This window comes from Nicotiana attenuata, chromosome 8, assembly GCF_001879085.1.
Source record: "Nicotiana attenuata strain UT chromosome 8, NIATTr2, whole genome shotgun sequence".
Classification (NCBI taxonomy): domain Eukaryota; kingdom Viridiplantae; phylum Streptophyta; class Magnoliopsida; order Solanales; family Solanaceae; genus Nicotiana; species Nicotiana attenuata.
In genome coordinates, this window is record NC_031996.1 from 38,029,487 (window position 1) to 38,044,483 (window position 14,997).

The 14,997-nt window shown below is 36.6% G+C and overlaps 2 protein-coding genes across 2 annotated transcripts; both read left to right on the top strand.

Annotated features, from left to right (window-relative positions):
• LOC109231281 (aldehyde oxidase GLOX) lies at positions 4,462-6,499 on the top strand. The gene has a single exon (XM_019396895.1). It carries the CDS (start codon positions 4,675-4,677, stop codon positions 6,283-6,285), a length of 1,611 nt encoding a protein of 536 aa, XP_019252440.1. The 5' UTR covers positions 4,462-4,674; the 3' UTR covers positions 6,286-6,499.
• LOC109231282 (50S ribosomal protein L19, chloroplastic-like) lies at positions 10,500-13,623 on the top strand. Its single transcript, XM_019396896.1, has 5 exons — positions 10,500-10,739; positions 10,824-11,123; positions 11,287-11,373; positions 11,482-11,615; positions 13,320-13,623. Exons 1-5 carry the CDS (start codon positions 10,716-10,718, stop codon positions 13,426-13,428), a joined length of 654 nt encoding a protein of 217 aa, XP_019252441.1. The 5' UTR covers positions 10,500-10,715; the 3' UTR covers positions 13,429-13,623.

The following is a 14,997-nucleotide window of genomic DNA, read 5'->3' on the forward strand; positions in this document are numbered from 1 at the left end:
ACGGAGTAGATGAGGTATGAGAGGGCATCTCACTCTGAGCCTCACTTTGGCCTGCTCTGGCTTGGGGCACCTGACTGGTACCCTCTCCCGCTGTTGTATCAAGCCGTCTACTAATCGTTTGCTTCCTAGTCAAAGGCATCACTGAAAGAAAACAAGGTGAATATTAGAGACGAACACTTACGACTCAACTTTACGCACGATCTAGATTCAGGAAAAAGGTAACAACCCTAGAAGTCATGTAGCCTCCTGATTATAAATGTGGCGCGCTACACATCCATAATCAAGACTCTACTAGACACGGCTCATAAACAACCCCTAGGACACACTTGCTCTGATACCAAGTTTGTCACGACCCAAACTGGAGGATCATGACTAGTACCCGGGCCATACTTGCCGAGCACCAACATACATTTTATCTAATCTTCTTATTATCTTTAAGAGCCGACGAGATCAATATAAGTGGTAGATATGGATTATGAACACTAAAAAATGAAAGATAATGGAATGAACATGCATAACATGGGATAACAAGACTACCAAGAAACTACATATAAGTTAGTAGCTACCACGCTTCCATGAAAGACTATACAACAAAAATCATCCGACAAGGCATACCAAACTATGCATAAGCCGACACCTGTCTATGAGCCTCTAAAGGAACATAAGTGCTGCAACATTGTCGGAACAGGGCCCCGACATACCCATAATATCTATAACAAAAATGCATACCAAGACCGCGGCAAGTCCGAAGAAGGGATCTCGCAAATCACCGCTGAACTGGACAACCTACTGTGGTGGGGGAGCTGCGTCTGCCTATCTATCAAGACCTGCAGCAAGACATGCAGCGTCCACAAATAAAAGGACGTCAGTACGAATAAAGTACTGAGTATGTAAGGCAGGGAACCATAAGTACGAACAGTAATGTAAGTAGGGATAGAGAATATACAACATGTAACATCTGGGTACCTCTGAGGGCTACTGACATGAAGTGCATGATACATATGTATATATACATAAACTTTTAAAACATACGCCTCTGTGGGCATCATCATCATGATATCGTACCCGGCCGTAATAGGCTCGGTAAAAACGTACTCGGCCATCATAAGGCTCGGTAGAATCGTACCCGGCCACGTGAAGCTCGGTAAAACCCAACTGATAGTGGTTGCACAATAGGTGCCGTACCCGGCCGACTATAGTGCGGCTCGGTAGAATAAAATAGATACATATATATAATGCATGCTCGACTCATGGAATCACGTTCTAAACCTTTCGGAGTGACGTAAGGTCGGTATCCTCTATACACATTATTAGAACTAACTCTTCACCATGAACCTTATAAGAATCAGGAAGTACCAACAACATTGATAACATAAGAATAAGAGAAGCAACATCAACATCAATCGTTCCATAAAAGGGAAGCAATGTAAGTACTGCTAGCTTCTAAGAGTAGAGTATCTTTGGAAGCTCGTTCATTACATTATGTACAATCGGAGTCGTGCAAAAGAAGGAAAGGGATAGCCTCACATACCTTGTATATACTGCCCAACCTCAAGCTATGCAAATGTCACGACTCCTTAGTCTACAATAGGAGAAATGACACTATCGTTAACGTCTAAGCGTCGTAACTATTATGTACCGACCACAACCTATTTTACGATGAAACGGACAGCACCTCCCCTATTTATATGACTTCTCACAAGTGAAAACAATCACCAAACAGCCCAAACAACATCAATGTTAATCATATTGAGCCTCCTAAAACAGTCCACCAACCGATAACATTACTACTAAGCCTTTCGATATATAGTTCACAAGTTCTATCTTCAATGACTTAGCCGCAACTTGGATAATCTTAAATACATGTAGACTAAGAGGTTCCTTACCTTTAAACAGAAAGAAATACTCTTATTTTACCTTAATTCTCCACAAAATATCCCTCCAATGCTGCCACAAGAACAAAGAAGCAAAACTAGCAATCAATTAGGGTTTTTCGGCACTAGAATCACTTTAGAAGGCTTGAAATCACCTAGGGTTGATATTAAGAACTTGAGGGAGTATTTACAGAACATAAACCCCTTAAAACAACCTCCCACACGAGCTGGAACAACACAGAAATGAGCAACAACAAGAATAACAAGAAACTTACTAGCGCCACGGGATTCTCGACACTTGATTTGTGTTGTTTGCCCTTTGTTTGAGTCTTGAATCTTGAGAGAACCTTGAGATGGTGTTTCTAGGGTTCTAAGGTCTGAATATAGTGAAACAAATGACTTAAAACGGGTTGGAGGCATCATATATATATATATATATATATATCCAAATGTCTTAAACCGCCTAAGTGGGCCCCATAGAGAGGTGCTTGGCGCAGTCTCGCGAAAACGCGAATATCTCCCTACTCCGAGATCGTATCGACAAACGGTTTAATGCGTTGAAAACTAGACTCATAGATCTTCAATTTGGTGGGTAGATCACTCCATAATTCTAAGTAAATTTGGAGAAAAGCTTAGTAACATTTGACCTAATGTTTAAGTAAAACTATGAACCTAAGTTGCGACAACTCTTGTCGACTTTTGTTTCATAACTCGTTTAACTTCAAGACTATGATACGGATATTATATGATTCAAATACCTTAAATTACGACCTCTTGAGAATATTAAGCACCCCTAGGTTTACCCAAGAATACGAGTTACAACATCCTTGATTCGTTTAACTTCTAATACTTGTTAATCACCCTTATACACTCTTGTATCATTAAAGATCAACAGGATTAACTTCTTATCATTTCAAAGATAATCGCTTCTTAGATTTACGTCGACTACCTTATGGCATGAACTAACGTACGTGAATATGGGTTGTAACAAATGCATTGCATAATTTTTAAGAAAAATAGTTGCTTGCAAAAATGTCCTCCATATTCTCTAGCTTTAAGGGACTTTACAGACAATTTTGTCTTTAACCATGCTAATGCATGCATTAAAGCCTTGGTATTACTAATGCCATGATTTTCTATGCATTACTTATGCATAGGATAATGCGAAGTATGATTTATAACTAATACAAGTATTAGTTATACACAAGTTGAAAAAATGTACCAAACAAAGTATTAGTAATGCATAGAGCTAATACTTGCATTATTTTTCGGCTACCTCCTGCCAAACGACCCCTTAGAGTATTATGCATACCAAATAGGGAAAAGCAACTGCTAAAGCTTTTCGCCGTAGTAGAATTGGAATACAATCAACAGCTAGAATCACATTCTAGCTTATCAAGGATCATTCTCTTCTACTTAAAGATGAAAGAACATTTTCTGGAAATCCAATTTAATAAACAATCAATGATGTCAAACATCAAGCCTAGAGAACTTTTATAGTTCAAAGAAAGTAGAAATTGAGATATTATTGAAGTCATAAAAGCCAAAAGTTAGAAATGGTTAATAAGGTAAACGAATCATTTTCTTCACATGGCGGCCCATACACTATTAAAACAGTAATTTCCACTCTCAGCTTTACTCCATTGAATGGTGGCCATTCCTTTACCTCATATCCTTTTCTTTTTTGGCCAAACATTGCATAATATAACCACATGCTGCATTCCATGGTTTCCTCTAGAGTTCTTAGAATGTGAAAGCAAAATTCCCCTTTCTTCTACTGTCAATTATTCTCCTTTATTTATATGTGAAACATATGGATATAAAAGTAAAAATAAATAGATAAAATATATATATATATATATATATATATATATATGTATATATATATATATATTATAGAAGCGGATATAGAATTTGAAGTTTATGAGGAGGGTAATGAGTACGCAACCTTACCCTTACTTTGTGCAGATAGAGAGGTTGTTTCCGATATTCTCTCGGCTCCAAGCAAACATGCAAAAATCACAACAATATAGAGAAGAGATGCAATAGAGGTTCCTACATCAACCCTGTAAAGGGTTAAATTGGTTAGCGATAGGTGGATGAATTACGAGGTGACACATGTAACAACCGTTACAAAGAATAATAGCCAATGGTTATGCAGCCATCAATGGCGGTTTTATTCCTTATTCAAGAGGAGCTTGATTTATGGATCTTGTCTTCCTAAATAGAGCTATAAATAAGAGAATTAATATCCATTGTAAGGGACAATAAATCATCTATGCTCAAAGGCTATAATATGCTCTCATATTATAAAATTACTTGCTTTCTTTTGTTTTTAACATTATTCATATTATTATTTTCGGAGAGGCTCATTATACAACCAGCCTTGAATTTTTTTTATAATTTTGACTCTATTCTTATTTATTTTATTTTTTTCGATTAAATTAATTTACGTGTCTATAAATCACGTTATAAAGTCAATTATATAATTTTACGGGTATACGCACCTAAAGTTAATACTCACGATATTATAGTGACCAATATCCTGCCTGTAATCGTCCAATTTACGCAGCTATTTACAAGCCCCGTTACATATACTCGTACTTTTTATTTTTGGCAAGTCTACTGCTCATATCACTCATTGATCCGCACACTTCACAGTATACGATATCATTTTTGTCCGTTACATATTTTTCTGTTCCCTAACTAATCCTTCTTTCTTCTTGTCCTTTTCACAAGCTCTCTGTATTATTTGACACCAAACTCTTCCTTCTCACACTGATCACAACTCACTGCACCTATGACGACTCCGAAACTTCTATTCCTCTTCATCTTCCTTATCCACTTTGTTACTATGTCCTCACGTGCCGACCTTCCCGGCACGTGGGAACTCCTCGTCGCCGACGCCGGAATTGCCTCCATGCACACCGCCGTTACCCATTTCAACACCGTCGTCCTCCTCGACCGCACCGACATAGGTCCTTCCCGTAAACTCCTCCCTCCTCATCGCTGCCGCGTGGACCCCAACGACCCCATTTTGAAAAAAGACTGTTACGCTCACTCTGTTCTACTCGATTTACAAACAAACTCAATACGTCCTCTCATGATCCTCACCGACACGTGGTGCTCCTCCGGCCAATTCCTCCCCGACGGCACCCTGCTTCACACCGGCGGAGACCTCGACGGCTTCCGCAAATTCCGAAAATTCACACCTTGTGAACCTTCAACCTCTCTCTGCGATTGGGAAGAACTTCAAGATACTCAACTTTCACAAGGCAGATGGTATGCAACTAATCAAATACTACCAAACGGTGAAATCATAATTGTCGGTGGCCGTGCTGCTAATAGTGTTGAATTTTTCCCACCGAGAAAAGAAGGAGCTTTTGAATTCCCTTTCTTAACTCAAGCTGAAGACACTCAACATGATAATCTTTATCCTTATGTTCATTTATTACCCAACGGACATCTCTTCATTTTCGCTAACAATAAAGCTGTAATGTACGATTATAATACAAATAAAGTTGTAAAAGATTATCCAATACTAGAGGGTGGACCAAGAAATTACCCATCAGCTGGATCGTCAGCAATGTTAGCGTTAGCAGAGGATTATTCCTCTGCTATAATTGTAATTTGCGGTGGAGCTGAATTCGGAGCGTATTTACAAAGGAGTAGTGACACTCCTGCTCATGGGAGCTGTGGTCGAATTGAAGCAACTGGAGAAAACCCAGTTTGGGAAATGGAAGATATGCCTTTTGCTAGAATTATGGGTGATATGGTAATGTTACCAACTGGTGATATTCTTATTATAAATGGAGCTCAAGCTGGAACTCAAGGTTTTGAAATGGCATCAAAACCATGTTTGAATCCTGTTTTGTATAGGCCAAGTGAACCTTTAGGACTTCGTTTTATGACTTTGACACCGGGAACAGTCCCAAGAATGTATCACTCAACGGCAAATTTACTGCCGGATGGTAGAATTTTGCTCGCCGGAAGTAACCCGCATTTCTTTTACAAATTTGCTACTGAATTTCCGACGGAGTTACGGATTGAAGCATTTTCTCCGGAGTATTTAGCGGCTGATAAAGCGAATATTCGACCGGTTTTGGTGGAGTCGCCGGAAAAGGTGAAGTACGGTGAGGTGTTTGCGGTGGCGGTGACGGTGGAGCTGCCGGTGGTTGGGATAGTGGAGGTGAATTTTGCGAGTGCTCCGTTTTCTACACATTCGTTTTCGCAAGGGCAAAGGCTTGTGAAATTGAGAGTAACGAGTGCTATTCCTGATATTGCCGGAAAATATAGGATCGGATGTACGGCTCCGCCGGATGGGAGGGTGGCGCCGCCGGGGTATTACATGGTATTTGCAGTAAACCAAGGGGTGCCAAGTGTGGCACGTTGGGTCCAGCTTGTGGTTTGAAACTTTTTCCACTTTTCTTTTCTTTTTAATTTTTATTAGTATATGATTTTCTGATTTTTTTTTCTTTAATTAATTAATTCTGGATACAAATGTTATAGGTTTCCTCAGATAGTTTAGATTGTGCAAGTCTTAATGAGACTGTAGAGTCTATCATTTTATTATCCTTTTCAAATAAGTTGGAAAGATATTGAAAAGCACAAGTACTTTTATGTTATTTTTCCTATTTTCCCCCCTTAAAAGCTTCCTACTACTTAGTATCTTGTTCCTAAAGCTTTCTTTCTTTAAAAAGAAAGAAGAAACATTTTTCTTCTTTATATTGTATTAAAAGCTTAGTGGTATTTATAACTCAGAAGTCAGACCAAACAAGAAATTAGATCTATTTTTCCTGAATAAAACTATAAAAAGATCATGTAAAAATCTTGGAGAGAATATTAAGAGAATAAAGATATTTAGGGTTAAGAAATGAGAGCAAAATAGAACAATATAGTAATAGAGACAAGATGTATAGGAGGAGAATGTAGAAGTTATCTTATTCAAGTGTGTTTCTTGTGTGTTCTTCATAGGATAAAGAATACCCTATTTATAGGATATATGATACATGAAAGGTTACAAGAATACACCTAAAGGTTACAAATATTAAGTGATGAATTAACTAAGTACATGAACTCAAATGGTTCATGGAATAGGGATGTCTAGGAGTATTCAATGGACATCCACTCTAACATATTCATAACACTCCCCCTTGGATGTCCATCTAAAAGATAATGTGTCTCGTTAAAACCTTACTAGGAAAACCCAGTGGGAAAAAGCCTAGTGAAGGAAAAAGAGTACACATATCTTGTAGTACGCATTGAGTGCTGCCTCATTAAAAACCTTACCAAGAAAACCCACTTGGGACAAAACCTTGGTTAAGGGAAAAAGAGTACAACGCGTATTATACTCCCCCTGACGAAAGCTTTATTTGATATCTCGGAGACGACGCATTCCAATCTTATGTCTCAGCTTCTCAAATATTGATGTTGGCAATGCCTTAGTGAATAAATCTGCTAGATTGTCACTTGAACGGATTTGTTGAACATCTATCTCACCATTTTGCTGAAGATCGTGTGTGAAAAAGAACTTTGGTGAAATGTGCTTTGTTCTGTCTCCTTTGATATATCCTCCTTTAAGTTGAGCTATGCAAGCAGCATTGTCTTCATACAATATCGTTGGAATCTTCGTTTTTAAAGAAAGACCACACAATTGTTGAATATGTTGAGTCACTGATCTCAGCCATACACATTCTCGACTAGCTTCATGAATAGCTATTATCTCTGTATGATTGGAAGATGTAGCAGCTAAAGTTTGTTTTGTTTGAGGGGAGAGATTTCAGATTTTTTCGGTGGTGGCAAATGAGGCTAAGCCTCTCTATTTATAGCCAGCAAGGTTGAGTCCCAACAGGTGCACAGGTGCCTGTTCAATGATAAGGTGTCTATTCAGCGAAAATGATTCCGATATCTTCCAACACGAAAAATATTTAGAAAAGAAAATGTTAAATGATGGAAAAAGAAAATAAATTTGGTCAAAAAAATTATCAATCAATCAAAATCCGAAGCCGAAGCCGAGCGAGCGACGACGACAACTGCGCGAGGCACCACTTCTTCTTAACTCTTTAAGAGCTAGAAGATGAGCTTCTCTATATATACACAAGGATTTTCTTTCCTTCTTCCAATGAGGGACAAAGTGCATTAATAAAGTGAACTAATTTAAAATTTCACTTCCCTCCATTTTTTTTCCCACCATTTTCCTTTCACACCTCTTTTGTTATTAATTACAAATCCAACAAAAACCACAGAATTGTATATAATATTAAAATGCCATGGCGCAGCGCCTGTCGGATATGACAACCAGGTGAGTTGGGTTGGATTTTGAAGGATGGAAACGACTCAATAGAAAATCATAGAAAAACATAATATTTTCCAGATTTTAAAATATAATATTTTTTTTACAGACCAAAGTTGGTCGCTATTTTATGATTAATAATAAAAAAAAAAAACGTAATTTACATAAAGAGACCAACTTTGGTCGTAAAAATTATAATATTAAAATATTGTAGCGACCAAAGTTGGTCGCTACTTTCTTTACCCGGAATATTTGGTCCCTAAGGTAAAGGGACCAGCTTAATATGGACCAGGCGTGTTTGATCGCTTTTTGGTCGATAAGCGACCAACTTTGGTCGCTTTTCGTGGTCGCTTTTTTCCGGATTTCTAGTAGTGACTCAATCGATCTGTTCATGCATATCTATACGAATAAAAAAGCTAGTTGGCTAGAATGACAACTTTTAATACATATAAAAGTGATTAAACTAATAAACAAGCATTTTATAATCTCAGTATACTGTCTAATTTAAATATTTGCTATTGGATGATTATCGCAATAGAGTTCAGCGAAAGTCTGCATGCAAAAGAAAAAAGATGTTTAAAATATTAGTCAATACGGAGCCTCAGCAACCATCAATGCATGGTGTTCTTTGACTCATCATCACTTTAGTTGGTGAAGAGTTGTCGATTGCGAAATAAGATTGAGTTATTAGAAGGAAGGAGAAAATTATGAAAAACCGACCAATTATAAAATATTGTCATATAACACGTTATGTGATTATTTAGCTATTATGTTCGTAGAAGCAATAAAATAAATTGACCCGACCAATTAAGGAATATTCAAATACCTAAAAGGGCTAGCTATATCACAACGAATTGAGTCAGAAAGCTTCTCATTTGCTATAGCACGGCCTACAGACTGCAAATAAAAAGCCAGGATAAACTACTAGGTTACTACATTGATGAATATACTCTTTTAATTATAGAATACTTGGTTAGTCTCATTGATATGGATGCACAATTAGGAACATTTTCTTTATAAATCAATTATTTTTTATTATTAGCAAATTGATGCGTGTGAAAACTTTAGAAAGTCAAATTTTCAATATTTATCATACTGTCAAGCTAGTTCTTTTGAAGAATATTACACCCTCGGTGGACAAAGAGGATTCTTTCCTAGATGTTGGGGTGAAATTCAAAAATAGCCAGATTTACAACTGGTCGTTCAAAAATAGCTCAGTTTCAAAAGTAATCGATATTTAGCCACTTTTTATGTAAAGATAAATCTGAGCGAAAACACTGTTTAAAACCCAGAAAATACGCCAGCATATTATGCTGGAGTTCCAGCATAAGTATACTTGAACTCCAGCATATTATACTGGAGTTCCAAGATAAGTATGCTGGAACTCCAGCATCATATGATGGAATTCCAACATAAGTACACTAGAACTCCAGCATAATATACTGGAGTTCCAGCAAGTATACCGGTCCAGCATAATATACTGGAGTTTGGAGCACCGGTGCTCCAGTCTCCAGTATATTATACTGGAGCCAGCAAAGTATACCGGTCCAGCATAATATGCTGGAGTTCATACACAGGTGCACCGAACTCTAGTATATTATGCTGGACCGGTCTCTGCTGCAGCAAAATAGTGGCTATTTTTCATTGATTTGGTAAACGTTGGCTATTTTTGAATGACCAGTCCGAAAACTGACTAAACCGTGCTATTTTCCTGAAAGTTTTGGTTATCTGCTGTCCAACATTTTGGGCTTGTTGTCGTGCGCTAACCAAGTCTGTTTAGAAATCATGAAGAACTGATAGCTGAATATAGTGGCAAAAGGAATGATTCAACCAAAAATCATACATGACAATATGGCCTTCGTGGGTGCTATCACGGGCCAGAAGCTAAAATAAAGGCCCAGTTGCACAAGACATAAAGAGGTGGGCCGCCAAAGCCTTAAGAGTGCACAAACAACTAGGGGATCTTTACACAGATAGCCGGTCATATTTATTATTATTTTTCTTAGCCATATATATAGAGTGTACATTGATTATATACAACTATACATATATAATACATAAGTTATGTATATATTATACTTTCACCTGCTATTTCTAGTTTAAGTGGTTGGGTGGGCGGCTATTTGGGTTAATTCTTCAAACAAGCATCTTTATATAAATAGCCGGTGCTTATTTTTTGTGAAATTTTGAACTAAAAATCTTAATTTTAGTATAACTCAGAATATTTATATCCCAAAAAGTTAAACTAAAACAATTGAAATTCAGAATACATTGGTCAATTTCTAAATAGAAGACCTTTAGAGTGGCTACCCGATGTCATTTCTACTAGGCTTGAGGAAATATCCGAAGACCCGAATACCCAGATAAGCAAAACGCAAAGACAGAGACATTTCTGCAGATAACATCGTTAATAGGATAAGGCGTTCTTCCTTCCCCTTTTCACCATTCACTACTGTAACACATCTTCTCCATTTCCATGAATTCTACCTCCTTCACTTCTTAACATTAACAAAAAGAACCCTAAATTACCTCACTTATCATACCAGAAAATGGGTTCCGTTGTTTTCCCTCAGGTCTGCAACCCTTCTTTATTTTCCTTATTATCAAGATTCTTGCATTTTCGTGTTAAAAATTTATGATTTTATTGAATTTTACAGGCATTATTTGTAGTTCCAAGAAACCCCACAACATGTAAACCTAAGAAGCTAGCTTTTTCAGCCTGTGTTTGTCGTAGACCCTCTCAGTTGAATTTGTCATTGTTTTCACACAATTCAATGGGGCTAAGTTCAAAATGGGAAAGTCGTTCTTTTGTTGTTAGAGCTGAAGCTGAAGCTGATTCTCAAGGGGAACCAGAAGCTGCTGCTGAGACTGAGGAAGTTGCCATAGCAGAAACAGCAGTTGCAACTGAAGAAAGGCCACCGTTTAAGCCGAGAGCTAAGCTTGGAGATATAATGGGGGTATTTTGTTTAAACACCACTCTTTTCTATTTTTCTAATTGATTAATTGACTCTTGTTTGAATTGTGTAAAGTTGTTGAGTTTGGCGTGAAAATGTATATACTGAGGTTTGGGAAACTTAATATTAAGCTAATTTGATGAATGTTGCATTATTGTTGGAGTAGATATTGAATAAGCAAGCAATTGAGGCGTCAGATGCTGTAAGGCCTATACCAGACATTAGGACTGGTGATGTTGTTGAGATCAAATTGGTAAGTATCTGTATGTTTATCGTTTTTTAAAAATTAAAAAAATTGGTTTGAGGTAGAGTTAGGAGACTTTCAAAAGTATAATTTGGAAGGATGTGTATGAACTTGTAGGAAGTCCCAGAGAATAGGAGGAGGTTGTCTATTTATAAAGGTATAGTCATTTCAAAACAAAATGCTGGTATTCACACCACAATTCGCATTCGGAGGATCATTGCTGGCATTGGAGTTGAAATAGTGTTCCCAGTGTAAGTCTTACTTTCTGTGCTTTAATGTGGTGACTTTGCAAATTTGTTTTATGGTTTCCGCTGTGGATACTTGTATAGTAGCTTGTTGGCTGTCACTTTTAGCTGCATTAGCATCATGCTCCATGAATGTTTTAAACAAAAAACGGGGTACAGGTATATGATATGGTACTATTAAGGTAGGATATGCTTGCAGCTCCGAGTGACATTTGCAATTTCTCATAGACTCGTAGTCAACCAGCAAAGTGGTTGCAAACTGTCTGCTTGTTTTTGATATGTGTTTGAAACTTAGCAACATTAGCTTTAAAATGTTACAAACAATTATTTGAATCCCTTACCCTATTCTATTAAAGGTTTGTATGCTTACTTGGCCAACCTCTGTTAAACTTTTCATTCCCGATAACTGTGTCAGCCACTATCGGCATGTATAAAAGGGGGTATATGAGACGTGGCAACACACACGATTGATACAATAACTTGGGTTGGACAGTCAGAATGACTTGTGGTCACTTTAGGGAAATCTAGGCAGTGGCAGCAAAAGTAGACACAAAAAACATGGAAATAATTTAGAGAGCTTGAATGACTTGTGGTCACTTTAGGGAACTCTGATTTGTCATTTTGTGTCTCTCTTTCATGCCATCAAAATCTTCTACTCGTCAAAGTCCGCACAGAAATGAATTACCATCTATCAATCACCTTCATATATTTGAACTATTAGCATCCTTAGAAAGCTATTCAGGGTCAACACATTTCTTTCCTCACACTCCCAAGAATCTCTTTATCCTTTAGATTCTGGCTATTCTTGAAATGAATAATTACCAAATTGACTAAATGGACTGCAAAATCTGGACTGGGCAAATCTTCGTCGTCCTGAAGGTCACCTAACGACAAATATGCCTTTTGTAGTTCACTGCTCACTTTCTCTTCATTAGTCAGACATGCTAGTTTCTGATGGTATGATAGAGTAAAAAATGATGAATGGCGTCTCACCTTTGTGGAAATATGGGGAAAATGTGGTCTTATACTTCTATGGATCATTTCTATTTCCTATTTGATTTAAATCACCTTTCCATGTAAGACCTTTCTGGTTTTCATCTTGCCCTTGGGTGATTATAATCATGGCTGCCACAGGGGTCCGCGTAAAAGAAATTGGAAAGTAGTGGGAGAACCATTTTGAGTTACTGACATAGACACTAAGTTATTTAGGAAACAAAAGCAGAACTTGCTAAAAGTTTGGGGATTACATATGCGATTTAACTTAAAAGTGAAAATCTCAGGAATAGAAAACCTTGAAATCAACCTTATTAGTCATATTTCCTTTGTTGAGTTGTTCTTATATTGGATATCTTTGTTCTCGTCTCCTTTTCAAGCTTGGAGACATGACTTGAATTTGGAGTATCATCTAGAAATGTAATCTTGACGTGCCTTTGAGGCATCCATACTTTTATGTTGAATTTCTATCATCAGAATTACAGATAAAAGGAAGAACAAGTTTCTTCTGTCAAAATGTAGCATATATAAATAAGTAATGTGTGCAAATGGCATGTTAGATTTTCTACTGAGTATGGATGGGGGTCAACTCGCCGTCTAGTATTCTTTTTATGCTTACATAGTCAAGAATATAGTGTCACAGCATAACTTTTATGCTTACATAGTCAAGAAAACAGGAACTTATTATATCATTCTCCTTTTTGGTTTTCATGACAGGTATTCACCAAATATCAAGGAACTCAAAGTAGTTAAGCACCGGAAAGTCAGGCGGGCAAGATTGTACTATTTGCGTGACAAACTCCCTAGGCTCTCTACTTTCAAATGAGAATCCTTTCTACTGTCCTTTTCCTTGATAATTTTGTTCCTTTTCTTTATTGAAAGTCTTCTAAGTGTAATTTACATCAAACATTAGTAAATAGGTTGTTTCATTTTTGCTTTATTTTTTCTCCAATCTATTGAATCTTTTTCGACAATACTCCTTTTCAATATGAATGATGCAATCACTAGTTGGGGAGTTAAATGTTCTTTCCTTTGATTATGATATTGTTCGCCGTTTTCTATAGCTGTGGCGCTGAAGAATTTGTGCTGCTGCCTTTGCCGATTCGGGGCTCGCCCAAATTTCCTGCACTTTGTGTACTGCTGCCTTTGGCGTTTTAGTTGGTGCCTTGCGCCCTTTTGGACGCCATTTTATAAATCCTCAAAAAATTCCTGTTTTGGCTTCAAATTCCGTGTATTCTTTCCAAATTACGCCCGATTGTCTCCTACATATATATATATATATATATATATATATATATATATATATAAGCACCACAATAAGCTCAAGTGTCAATATTCACATTAAAGTTAAATGTAGTATAGCAATTCATTGTACGCGTTAGATCATATCTAATTAATTGAGACAGTGAGTCAAACCTTGACATCGAGCTGGGATGCCAATTCTGAAATTCCAAAAATTAGACAGTCCGCTGAAACTGAAAATTGGCCTTCTTGATTTTCATGGGCATTTAGATAAAATCTTGTGTTTCTTCATATCCTCCTAGTTATATTAAACAAATTAAGAATAATTACCAATGCCAAAATTGATTTTTTAAAAAGAAAAGCTGATAAATTTGGATATGTTTGATTCAAAATATCCGAAAGATCAATACTTTTATTCGGCACTCAAATATAGAATAGCAAGCAGCAAAAGATGTATTAAACAACATAAAATAATACTGAACCAGTCAGAAACAAAATGGAAAATGTCGCAATTAAGAAATTACGTTAACACGTCGAAGACAACAAAAAACAAAATGAACTAACACGAATATACTGATGCCTGGTATAAACCAAATAATTTAAATAAGGACACATAATTTTAATGTATTTTTGTTTGTAAGTGTCCAATATCCAAAATTTATTAATCTGACTAACTCAAATGTACAAATGATATTGAGAAAAGATAAAACAATATTATCGAAAATAAAATTAATCGACTTGATCTTTACATCAAATTATATAGACTTGTAGTTAAGTAATTTAAGATTATATAAATATAAATATATTAATTAACTATAGCTAATTGAAAAAAATCAAGGACAAACACATGATGATGTATTTATTAATATGACTCGACTAGTAAATTTAACCATTATCAAACTACTAACTGTAATTAAGTGAACAAGTTGAGGACAAATATATATATAATCAATACATTTATTGATATGACTCGAGTAAATTTTAGCCATTATTAAACTATTTAATCGAAGAATTATCCCGTATTTATCCGATGAATAATCAAACTGAAGTGGACCCCACAAAATAGAAGGAGCAACCAGTCCGAACATTCGCTTTTGAATCGGACGTCACTATCCGCACACATTCGCCATGTGTCACGCCATCATTTCCACCA

Bases quoted from the DNA above. Each gene is read 5' to 3' on its own strand.
- LOC109231281 (XM_019396895.1), top strand. From the start codon at position 4,675: ATGACGACTCCGAAACTTCTATTCCTCTTCATCTTCCTTATCCACTTT.
- LOC109231282 (XM_019396896.1), top strand. From the start codon at position 10,716: ATGGGTTCCGTTGTTTTCCCTCAG. The intron at 11,374-11,481 runs GTAAGTATCTGT...ATGAACTTGTAG, and splicing joins ATGTTGTTGAGATCAAATTG to GAAGTCCCAGAGAATAGGAG. The intron at 11,616-13,319 runs GTAAGTCTTACT...TTTTCATGACAG, and splicing joins GTTGAAATAGTGTTCCCAGT to GTATTCACCAAATATCAAGG.